This window comes from Podarcis muralis, chromosome Z (genome assembly GCF_964188315.1).
Source record: "Podarcis muralis chromosome Z, rPodMur119.hap1.1, whole genome shotgun sequence".
Classification (NCBI taxonomy): Eukaryota; Metazoa; Chordata; class Lepidosauria; order Squamata; family Lacertidae; genus Podarcis; species Podarcis muralis.
The window spans coordinates 50341969-50354662 of record NC_135673.1 but is presented as its reverse complement, the minus strand read 5'-3'; the positions used below and the strand labels follow the sequence as shown (position 1 = coordinate 50354662).

The following is a 12694-nucleotide window of genomic DNA, read 5'->3' as shown; positions in this document are numbered from 1 at the left end:
ACCTCCTCTTCTCCAGGCTAAACATGCCCAGCTCCCTTAGCCGTTCCTCATAAGGCATCCTTTCCAGGCCTTTGACCATTTTGGTTGCCCTCCTCTGGACACGTTCCAGTTTGTCAGTGTCCTTCTTGAACTGTGGTGCCCAGAACTGGACACAGTACTCCAGGTGAGGTCTGACCAGAGCAGAATACAGTGGCACTATTACTTCCCTTGATCTAGATGCTATACTCCTATTGATGCAGCCCAGAATTGCATTGGCTGTTTTAGCTGCCGCGTCACACTGTTGGCTCATGTCAAGTTTGTGGTCAACCAAGACTCCTAGATCCTTTTCACATGTACTGCTCTCAAGCCAGGTGTCCCGCATCTTGTATTTGTGCCTCTCATTTTTTTTGCCCAAATGCAATACTTTACATTTCTCCCTGTTAAAGTTCATCTTGTTTGTTTTGGCCCAGTTCTCTAATCTGTCAAGGTCGTTTTGAAGTGTGATCCTGTCCTCTGGGGTGTTAGCCACCCCTCCCAGTTTGGTGTCATCTGCAAATTTGATCAGGATGCCCTTGAGTCCATCATCCAAGTCGTTGATAAAGATGTTGAATAAGACCGGGCCCAAGACAGAACCCTGTGGCACCCCACTAGTCACTCTTCTCCAGGATGAAGAGGAACCATTGATGAGCACCCTTTGGGTTCGGTCAGTCAGCCAGTTACAAATCCACTGAGTGGTAGCATAGTCAAGACCGCATTTTACCAGCTTCTTTACAAGAATATCATGGGGCACCTTGTCAAATGCCTTGCTGAAATCAAGGTAGGCTACATCTACTGCGTTCCCTTCATCTACCAGGCTTGTAATTCTGTCAAAAAACGAGATCAGGTTAGTCTGACATGACTTATTTTTCAGAAATCAATGCTGACTATTGGTGATCACAGCATTCCTTTCTAGGTGCTCACAGACTGTTTGCTTAATGATCTGCTCCAGAATCTTCCCTGGTATTGATGTCAGACTGACTGGGTGATAATTATTTGGGTCATCCCTTTCCCCCTTTTTGAAAATAGGGACAACATTTGCCCTCCTCCAGTCTGCCGGGACTTCGCCTGTTCTCCAGGAATTCTCAAAGATGACTGCCAGTGGTTCTGAAATCACATCTGCCAGTTCTTTTAATACTCTTGGATGCAGTTCATCTGGCCCTGGAGACTTGAATACATCTAGACTAGCCAAGTATTCTTGTACTATCTCCTTAGTTATTCTGGGCTGTGTTTCCTCTGCTGAATCATTTGCTCCAAATTCTTCAGGTCGGGCATTGTTTTCTTTATCGGAGAAGACTGAGGCAAAGAAGGCATTGAGGAGTTCAGCCCTTTCTGTGTCCCCTGTTTGCATTTCACCATCTTCTCCTCTGAGTGACCCCACTGTTTCTTTGTTCTTCCTTTTGCTACGAACATACCCATAAAAGCCTTTTTTGTTGCTTTTAACCTCTCTAGCAAGCCTGAGTTCATTCTGTGCTTTAGCTTTTCTGACTTTGTGTCTACATGTGCTGGCTATTTGTTTGAATTCCTCTTTGGTAGTTTCCCCCCTTTTCCATTTTTTGTACACATCCTTTTTTAATCTTAACTCAGTTAAAAGTTCTTTAGATAGCCACCCTGGCTTCTTTAGGCACCTTCCATGTTTCCGTCTCATTGGTATTGCCTGAAGTTGTGCTTTTACTATCTCCCTCTTAACAAACTCCCAGCCATCATGAACTCCCTTTCCTTTTAGTATTATTGTCCATGGGATCTCACCCAGCACTTCCCTAAGTTTTATGAAGTCGGCTTTCTTAAAGTCAAGAAATTGAGTCCTAGTATGCTTGGCTGCTCCTTTCCGCTGTATAGTAAACTTCAGAAGAGCATGATCACTCGCGCCTAATGATCCTTCCACTTCTACCCCACTAACCAGGTCCTCAACACTGGTTAGGACCTGATCTAAAATGGCTGTTCCTCTTGTTGCTTCTCCCACTTTCTGGACAATGAAGTTGTCTGCAAGGCCAGTGAGGAATCTGTTTGACCTTATGCTCTTGGCTGAGTTTGACATCCAACAAATATCCGGGTAATTGAAGTCCCCCATTACTACTATCTCCCTTCCTTTTGCATGCTTGGCCATCTGTTCCAGGAAGGCATCATCTATGTCCTCCGTTTGGCTTGGGGATCTATAGTAAACTCCCACAATGAGGTCTCTGTTATTCTTCTCTCCCTTAATTTTGACCCAAATGCTCTCACTTTGGCTTTGAGGTTCTAAATCTTGGATCTCTTCACAGGTATACACATCCCTGACATATAACGCCACTCCTCCTCCACCCAGAAGCCCAGCCAGATGGGTAGGGTATAATTAAATAAATAATAATAATAATAATAATAATAATAATAATAATAATTCATTCATAGCTTGACTGCAATGTGAAGCTTCATTCCTTCATTCAAATACTGAGTGGAAGGTGAAGCTTCATCCATCCATCCATTCATTCATCACCACTGGAATCACAATCATAATAATAATAATAATAATAATAATAATAATTTGTTTGTACCCCGCCCATCTGGCTGGGTTTCCCCCGACACTCAGGGCGGCTTCCATAGAAACCAAAAATATACTAAAATATCACACATTAAAAACTTCCCTGAACAGGGCTGCCTTAAGATGTCTTCTGAATGTCAGGTAGTTGTTTATCACTTTGACATCTGATGGGAGGGCGTTCCACAGGGTGGGCGCCACTACCGAGAAGGCCCTCTGCCTGGTTCCCTGTAGTTTTGCTTCTCGCTATGAGGGAACCGCCAGAAGGCCCTCGGCACCGGACCTCAGTGTCCGGGCAGAACAATGGGGGTGGAGACGCTCCTTCAGGTATACTGGGCCGAGGCCGTTTAGGGCTTTAAAGGTCAACACCAGCACTTTGAATTGTGCTCCGAAACGTACTGGGAGCCAATGTAGGTCTTTCAAGACCGGTGTTATGTGGTCTCGGCGGCTGCCCCCAGTCACCAGTCTAGCTGCTGCATTCTGGATTAGTTGTAGTTTCTGAGTCACCTTCAAAGGTAGCCCCACGTAGAGCGCATTGCAGTAGTCCAAGCGGGAGATAACTAGAGCATGCACCACTCTGGCGAGACAGTCCACGGGCAGGTAGGGTCTCAGCCTGCGTACCAGGTGGAGTTGGTAGACAGCTGCCCTGGATACAGAATTGAGCTGCACCTCCATGGACAGCTGTGAGTCCAAAATTACTCCCAGGCTGCGCACCTGGTCCTTCAGGGGCACAGTTACCCCATTCAGGACCAGGGAGTCCTCCACACCAGCCCGCCCCCTGTCCCCCAAAAACAGTACTTCTGTCTTGTCAGGATTCCACTTCAATCCATTAGCCGCCATCCATCCTCCAACCGCCTCCAGGCACTCACACAGGACCTTCGCCGCCTTCACTGGTTCTGATTTGAAAGAGAGGTAGAGCTGGGTATCATCTGCAAATTGATGGACACCCAGTCCAAACCCCCTGATGATCTCTCCCAGCGGCTTCATATAGATGTTAAAAAGCATGGGGGAGAGGACGGAACCCAGAGGCACCCCACAAGTGAGGGCCCAGGGGTCTGAACACTCATCCCCCACCACCAGTTTCTGAACACGGCCCAGGAGGAAGGAGCGAAACCACTGTATAACAGTGCCCCCAGCTCCCAACCCCTCTAGACGGTCCAGAAGGATGTTATGGTCGATTGTATCAAAGGCCGCTGAGAGATCCAGCAGAACTAGGAAACAACTCTCACCTTTGTCCCTAGCCCGCCGGAGATCATCAACCAGCGCGACCAAGGCAGTTTCAGTCCCATGATGAGGCCTGAATCCCGATTGGATTCAGGAATCCAATCCACTATTTTCACAAAGGTTCGGCCCTGCTGGCATCCTGTGAATATTGACAACCAGAGGATTTCTGCACGTGCCCCAGGGGTCCCTCACCTCTCTCCGCTTGGCTTCGTTCTTCCGGTACTTGGTGAAGAGGTGGCAGAGGATGTTCCCGCAGCAGCAGGCCACGTGGACCAGGGGCCCCTCCTTGCCCAGGCTCAGCCCCGAGGCCACGGCCAGGACCAGAGTGACTGTCTTGACCAGCAGAGTCCACTTCCCCAGGTAGCCGCGGATGATGAAGCCACTCAGGATGGTCTTGATCTGGAAAAGGGAGGGGGAGAAATGTCAGTTTGGGGATTTGCACTCGGGGCCTGGAGGAAGGGAGGGGCGTTGGCGGCATGGCCAGAGGGATGGGGTGCAAAGAATAAAAGGAGTACTGTTTATATTTTTAGGATGATGATTCTTTATGTTACTTATATTTTTTTTATTCATCCTTTTTGTTAAGTTGTGGGCGAACATATCAGACGACATAGTGATTCTTCCAAAGCAGCTCTTTATTTGTAAGCTGTAACTGAACTGAGGAGCTCAGTCAGCCTGCTTATATAGAGCTCCAGAACAATGTAACTGTTGCCATTTCCTAAACTATCCAATCACTGAACGTCACTTTCGATCCTTCATTTGCATAACTATCTCCAGTATCCCCCTGCTGGCCCAGGGTGAGAACTTCAGTACATAACACTTTTTTATAATTTATCTTTTTAATTATAATTTATACTTATTATTTTTTATTTATCATTTTATTATCATTTGCACTCTCTCATTTTTTATCATCATTTCAATTCTTTCATTATTTTTTATTTATCATTTTATTATAATTTATCATTATTTTTATTTATCATGTTATCATTTATGCCAGGCATAGCCAAACTCCAGCCCTCAAGATGTTTGGGACTGCAATTCCCATCATCACCAAAAGTATGTCTAGAATGTCCCTTCAGAAAAATCCAGAATGTGTTTTCATAGGTGAAGAAGTTCTTGCAAAGTCTCCAACATTACCATAATGGGTCAGCTGCCAAATACTAAATATCAAAGTATGAACTGAATAAAACATCCAAACAGATCTATAGAAGACATTGATGATGGGAATTGCAGTCCCAAACATCTGGAGGGCCGGAGTTTGCCTATGCCTGATTTATGCTCTATCATTATTTTCCAATTTATTATGGTTTGTAATTATAAAAATAGAAGTATAAATAAATAAAAATTAAGATTGATTATTATTCATTTTATTTATATTAATATTTATTTTCTTCATCGAGGTTGTTATTACTTATTTTATTTATATAATAACTTGTACTATGCATAATTTTTTATTTCTTATCTTCTCATTATTGAAAGTCATGTTGCTTATAAGAATAATAATAATTACTAATTATTATTATGAACCCCAGCCACATTTCTAGTTGAAAAGATCCCGGCAATTTAAATCCCCAGTCAGATTTTGAGAGCAGGAGGGAAGGGAATCCCCGCAGCTAGAAATCTAGGGATCCATATTTCTTGTATATTTCAAGTATAATAGTATTATTCATTTTATTTATATTAATATTCATAATAATTTGTACTTATTTAATTTATATAATTACTTATACTATGCATTATGAGCTATTATTATTTATTAAGGTCATACCGTTGATAGTCATGTTATTTACAACAATTATTCAGATTTTGGGAGCACGAGGGGATGAAATCCCTGCAGCCAGAAATCTAGCATGTGGAAAGTCACACCAAAATTGACTTGATAATCGATTAGCTGGCCTTACCTCGGGGATCCCCGACCCACAGGCGTAGGGTGCAAAACCGCGAACGAGAAGCACGGCCAGCAGTGAGAAGAGCAGCGCCCAGGCGGCGTAGATGAAGTAGTTGAGGCTGTAAGCAAGGGCGCCCTAAAATTGGGGGGATAAAAATAAACGATTTTCTTAAAAAATAAAAATAAAATCAGATGCCAGCAAGGTTGGACCTTTCATTAAAGAGATAATCTCAATCAAGTCTGACTGATGGTGGATTTCAATCGATTGGATTGGAATAAATTTAAATATTTATAATTAATATTTATAATATTATAAAATGAAAAATATATAATATAATAGTAAAATATGTAATATTATAAAATAAATATTATAGACTAAAATCAAATAAAATATTATATAGTAAACAAAACATAATATAATAATAAAATAAAATACATATTATAATATAAATAAATAAAACAAAACAAAACAAAACAAAATCCACCCTGCTCTGAAAACGATACAGTCTGTATTAAGAGGATGACAGCAAGGCTGAATCTTCCTATAAAGAAAGGATGGAAATCCAGTCTGACGGACAAGGGATTTCCATTGAGATTGAAATCACGATAGAAATTGCAACTGAAATAGGATTTAAATCTTTAAAACATGAATGGCGTAATGTACTGAAGTTCTCCCCCTGGCCACCAGGAGTATTGTGTATATAGTTTTCACTCAGGTCCACGTCAGTTAATTTAGGCGGGAAACCCTGGGCTGTTGTTGCTACAGTGTTGACAGCCGTCTGCCTATAAAAGCAGGCCGGCTGAGCTGTTTGCAGTTCAGTTCAGTTCCAGCTTACTTATAAAGAACTACTTTGAGAAATCTCTGTGTCGTCTGCTATGTCCACCCACTACTTAATACTGGCAACGAAGGTAGGATTGGATGGACATCTGAGCACAGCCAGATTCGGACGCTCACTGAGTGGAATCACTGAGCTGAAACACTGAGCGGAATCACTGAACAGAACCCAATTCAGAGCTGACCGTTCTGGCTAGAGCACTATGTCCCATCCGTCATCGGAACCATGGCTTCACTCGTGCCTCTACTGCTCGGTTCACCTGCTTCCTCCAAGCAAACGAGCTGACAAAGGGTCAGAAGAGCATAAAGGTAAAGGTACCCCTGCCCGTACGGGCCAGTCTTGACAGACTCTAGGGTTGTGCGCCCATCTCACTCAAGAGGCCTGGGGCCAGCGCTGTCCGGAGACACTTCCGGGTCACGTGGCCAGCGTGACATCGCTGCTCTGGCGAGCCAGAGCCGCACACGGAAACGCCGTTTACCTTCCCACTAGTAAGCAGTCCCTATTTATCTACTTGCACCCGGGAGTGCTTTCGAACTGCTAGGTTGGCAGGCGCTGGGACCGAACAACGGGAGCGCACCCCGCCGCGGGGATTCGAACCGCCGACCTTTCGATCAGCAAGCCCTAGGCGCTGAGGCTTTTACCCACAGCGCCACAGCGTCATAAGGGCCTATTCCTCAGCCTTTGTGGGCCCGAGTTTTGGTCTCGCCACTAGCAGTCCAGGCAGCGCCGTGGGACATGCTAAAAGAGAAGCTAAAAAACCACTACGCTCCAAAGCCGTCCAAAATTGCTGTCCAACATGCGTTCTACCACCGGACCAGGCAGAGGGGGAGTCGATCAACAACTATATCACCGCCCTCCGAAAAGCTGCGCTGCACTATGAGTTCTGAGACATAGACGATGCCCTGATGGATCAAATTTTCTGCGGTGTTCGGAACAACCATCTGCAACGGCGTCTTCTCGCCAAGCCTGACCTCACACCGCAGAAGACCATCGAGGAGGCTGCGGCCTCAGAAGCTACTGAACTCTCTGCCCAGGAGATTTGCAAGGGCAGCAGCCTGCATCCTGCTAAGAAGCCAATCCCAGTGCACCATGAGGAGGCCAGCAGTAACAAGGCGTCACCCAGCGAAGTCGATGATGTGTACCAGACGAAGCGGGAGCGCAGGAAGTTCAAACAGTGGTACAAGGACAAATTAGAATGTGCTGGGTGTGGAGGCAATCATTCCCGTGTCAAGTGTCGATTCAGAGACGCCATCTGTCAGTGATGCTCCAGAAGGGGCCACATTGCTAAGGTCTGCCGATCTGCTCCATCCGACACGCCACCTTCACCGTCTCGCAAGTCCAGGTCTTCACCCTGGTCCGCCAACGGAAGCTGTTTCACCCTCACCAACTGCCACTGCTCGTTCGGATTCACGATTGGCCAAACCAACTCACCTACATGTCACCGTGTTCATCAAAGGAGCTCCGTGTGACATGCAGATTGACTGTCTGCCTTGTCTGTCGTATCCTGGAGCACCATCAAAAGACTCCACAGGCATCGTCCACAGGCACCACAGTTCAAGAAGGACACTGACAAACTGGAACGTGTCCAGAGGAGGGCAACCAAAATGGTCAAAGGCCTGGAAATGATGCCTTATGAGGAACGGCTAAGGGAGCTGGGCATGTTTAGCCTGGAGAAGAGGAGGTTAAGGGGTGATATGATAGCCATGTTCAAATATATAAAAGGATGTCACATAGAGGAGGGAGGAAGGCTGTTTTCTGCTGCTCCAGAGAAGCGGACACGGAGCAATGGATCCAAACTACAAGAAAGAAGATTCCACCTAAACATTAGGAAGAACTTCCTGACAGTAAGAGCTGTTTGACAGTGGAATTTGCTGCCAAGGAGTGTGGTGGAGTCTCCTTCTTTGGAGGTCTTTAAGCAGAGGCTTGACAACCATATGTCAGGAGTGCTCTGATGGTGTTTCCTGCTTGGCAGGGGGTTGGACTCGATGGCCCTTGTGGTCTCTTCCAACTCTATGATTCTATGATTCTATGATTCTATGACTCGTGCCCAAGTTGTCCAAGAGACAACTCAACTCACACCGCATACATTTGAGAGACTACCAGGGAAACAACATTCCCGTGGTAGACGTCGGCCGGTTCCAGGTTGCTTTCAAGAATTTTTCGGGCCTGCTCCGACTGGTGGTGGTCAAAGGCCTGCGGCCTAGCCTCCTAGGGCTAGACTGGTTTGATGCCCTCAGCATGAAAGTCACTGGCATCAACTGTATCTCTGACGTGGAGGTTGATGGCCTAATCAAAGACTTTGTTGAGGTTTTCAATGGCACTTTGAGCCAATATACAGGAACGCCCATCACCTTTAGCCTTGATCCGCAAGTCGCCCCCATCAAGCTAAAGCCATGCCGGGTCCCATTTGCTCTCAGAGCTAATGTGGACGAACAACTTGACAAGCTGATCGCCCAAGGCGCTTTGGAGCCGATTGAGCACACCAAGTGGGAAACCCCCATCGTCACGCCTGTTAAGCCGGATGGGTCGGCAAGAATATGTGCAGACTACAAGTGCACGATCAACAAGGTGCTTCAGTCACCTGCTGCATTCCCTGGGTGATGGCAAGGTCTTTGCTAAACTGGACCTTGCCCAAGCCTATCAACAACTGCCTGTGGACGATGCCACCGCTGAAGCTCAGACGATCGTCACCCACTGAGGGGCATTCCGGTGACGCTGGCTACAGTTCGGGGTGAGTGTCGCTCCTGGCATCTTTCAAAGCCTCATGGAGCGTCTCCTGCAGGGGCTTCCGGGCGCGGTGCCATATTTTGATGACGTCTTGGTATCCGCAGACTAAAATCAGCAACTGTTCAAGCACATCCGCACCATGCTGACCAGGTTCTAGGAGGCTGGGCTCAAGGTGAAAAAAGAAAAGTGCCAGATCGCCGTTCTACAGGTGAAGTTCCTGAGCTACCTTATCGATGCCTCCGGTCTTCACCCAACGGCATCCAAGATCCAGGCTATTCAGCAGGCCCCGATTCCAAAAAGCATGTCAGAGTTGCAGGTGTTCCTGGGGTTTCTGAACTTGTACAACATGTTTCTGCCCCACAAAGCAACACTAACCGAGCCTCTACACCGCCTCCTCAGCACAAAGGTACCGTCGTCCTGGGGTCATCGGGAAACGGCGGCTTTCAATACAGTCAAAGCCCTCCTCTCATCGGACAGTGTGCTGGTACAGTACAGTGAAGCCAGGCAGCTGGTCCTTGCCTGTGACGCCTCGCCCTTTGGCACTGGCGCTTTCCTCAGTCACCGGTTTCCAGATGGTAGGGAAGCACTGCTCGCCTACTTCTCCCAGACGCTGTCTCTGGCCAAACGGAATTACAGCCAGCTCGACAAGGAGGCACTGGCACTTGTGGCTGGAGTAAAGAGGTTCCATGAGAACCTTCGACCTCATCACTGACCACAAGCCACTCCTGGGCCTCCTCGCTGGTGATTGACCAACTCCACCGGTCCTCTCGCCACACATGCTGTGATGGACTGTCTTTCTGGCAGCTTACAGCTAGCAGCTTGTCCATCGCCCTGGAAAATCGATGGGCCACGCTGAGGCTCTTCAGTCGTTGCCCTTTTCCAGCACTTGTGGAAGACCCGGCTCCTGCGTCATTGCTCCTCCTAATTGAGGACCTCCCAGCAGCTCCAGTATCAGCCGCCAATGTAACCTCCGCATCTGCCCAGGACCACACCATCAACCGTGTACTCAACTGGGTGTGGAGGGGATGGCCGGAAGGGTCTTTCGCACCAGAGTTCCAGCCGGTTGCAACCAGACAGCATGAGCTCTCAGCTCACCGCAGCTGCCTACTGTGGGGAGACTGAGTCATGGTTCCCCAAAGACTCTGCCAACGTGTCCTTGAGGCTCTGCACGTTGGCCACCCAGGAATCGTCAAAATGAAGGCGTTGGCTCGGTGTTACGTCTGGTGGCCTAACATGGACGATGCCATCACTTCCTGGGTTGCCTCCTGTCAAGCATGCCAAGAGTTGAGACCTGCACCGCCGGCAGCTAAGGGTAACACCTGGGAGATGCCCAAGGCACCCTGGTCGAGGGTGTGCATCGATCCTGCCAGCCCCTTTCACGGCCGGACCTTTATGGTAGTGGTGGATGCCTATTCCAAATAGCTGGAGGTGGCCCTGATGCCCTCCACCACTACCGAAGCCGTCATCCGGGTGCTGCGGGGCCTGTTTGCAACTCATGGATGTCCTGATGTCCTTGTCTCAGACAACGGACCTCAGTTCACATCAGGCACCTTTGAAAGGTACCTCTTGGGGCTGGGCATCCGCCATGCCCTAACGACACCCTTTCACCCGGCCAGCAATGGGCAGGCCGAGAGAATGGTGCGCTCAGCAAAAGAGGCACTGGCGCGCCTGGAACAGAGGGACTGGCACGAGCGGGTCGCTGAATACTTGCTCATGCAGCACATCACCCCTCATGCAGCCACAGGGCGGAACTGGCTGAACTGCTAATGGGTTGCCACCTCCGGTCTCTCCTTGACCAGCTGCACCCGGTGTGGCCAAGCCCCCGGGCTGTACTAACGTGCCATGGTCCTTTATTCCAGGGGATCAGGTTTTTGCCCAGAACTTTGTGGGGGACATTCCTTGGCATAGCTGTCAAGTGTCCCTTATTTGGAGGGACAGTCCCTTATTCCAGCGCCATGTCCCGCTGCTGTCCCTTATTGATGGATGTCCCTTAAATGATGCCCCTTAAATTTCAAAGGAAGAAGGGAGGCTCCAACTGTGTTGCTTGGCTGTGTTGCTCACCCAATAAGAAGTCTAAGAACGACTGGGGGGTGGAGCTTGTATGCCTTGTGCTGATCAAATCGGCTCCGTTGCCTGGGGACTTGCCTTTGCTCAGCGCTTCCCAGCGGAGAGGTGACGGTGGCTTTCCTTGAGGCTTCGTTTGGCTGCTGGCTGGGCTTTCTGCCTTTGGCTCAGAAGTTGAACATACCTTTGCTGAGTGCTCGGATCGGAATCGGATGGACACGTCATCAACGGCCCACTCACCCTTGCCGGCGAAAAGGTCTATCTGGAGCGGGGGCACATGGTGGGGGGAAAGGAAAGGAGATCTTGTGGGGGGGGCTTTTGAATTTGTTTTGGAGGCTCCTTCGATTGACTTATGGGGGAAAAGAAAGGAGCTGGTTGACTAAAATGGTGGGTGACTGGCAATCTTGTGGCGAGGGGGGGAGGCTGTGTGTGTGTGGCTAGTTAATGCAAGCTGAGGGGGTTTTTGAATGCTGGGCACCATTTTGTTGCACATGCTGCTGCAAACTTTACAGTGCAAAGCCAGGCCGGGGAGCCATCTTAAGTTGAGGCTGCATAGGCCTTGTGGTGCATGTGATTCAGATTCTATTCACTTGAACCTCTGGTTACAAAGTTGGCTGGACAGTGTTCTTGAAGCTACCAGCATGAGTTTGACCAGACTGCAGGAGGACAGGAAGACTGGAGTGCCTGGAACAGGTGAGGCTGCAGGTCCCTTATTTTGGCTGCTGATCCCTTATTTCAAGGCTGCTGGCCCCTTATTTTCAAATCTGTAAGTCAACAGCTATGTTCCTTGGGTGCCAGCCACAGTAGTGGGAGTCACAAGGCCCCATTCGTACCAGGTGGCACTCAAGAACGGATGCTTGTGGCACTGACACATAGACCAGCTACGGTGCAGGGTTGGGGATTTGGACACTACCGCTGTGCCCCCAACTGTGGCCCCAGCTACGGAGCGGATGCTAATGGAAGGCGAGGCTCCACCTACATCTTCCTTACAAACTGAGGGTGTGGAGCCGAACCAAGCCATTTCAGTGGGTCTGCCTGGCTCCCCAGAGACTCGGCCTCTGACCGTTTACCAAGTCCGCTTGCGGCGGTTCCTTCAACAGCAGCAGAGCCAGGGAACTTGGGGAACATTTGGTCGCACCACAATCGCAGCCAGAATCGGGTGGCCACCCGGACTCTGGTAATGGCCCTCGGTGGTCCGGCAGGGTTTCCAAGCGACCAGTTTACTTAAAAGACTGTGTTCACTGGACAAACTGCACATGTAAAGCTGTATGGTGAATGGGGTCAATTAATATGTGATGGTGAGTCTTACGGACAATATAGTTGATAGTGAAACAGTTATGCCTGTGAATTCGTAAAACTGGAATCGATATGCTTATGTGCCTTATTGAAACCAATAAGGGTACTGCTGTATGTAATGGAACCACTATG

The 12694-nt window shown here is 48.3% G+C and overlaps 1 protein-coding gene across 4 annotated transcripts in view; it reads right to left on the bottom strand.

Annotated features, from left to right (window-relative positions):
* Positions 1–12694, bottom strand: part of LOC114589024 (H(+)/Cl(-) exchange transporter 5-like) — a 29998-nt gene that overhangs the window by 8778 nt on the left and 8526 nt on the right. For 3 of the 4 annotated variants that reach the window (XM_028714953.2, XM_028714955.2, XM_028714956.2), the window contains exons 6-7: positions 5653–5775; positions 3947–4153 (exon numbers count right to left, since the gene is read on the bottom strand). In XM_028714953.2, coding sequence (XP_028570786.2) covers positions 3947–4153; positions 5653–5775 — 330 coding nt within the window. The remainder of the gene's footprint in view (positions 1–3946; positions 4154–5652; positions 5776–12694) is intronic. The other variant, XM_028714957.2, reaches the window with a different exon arrangement.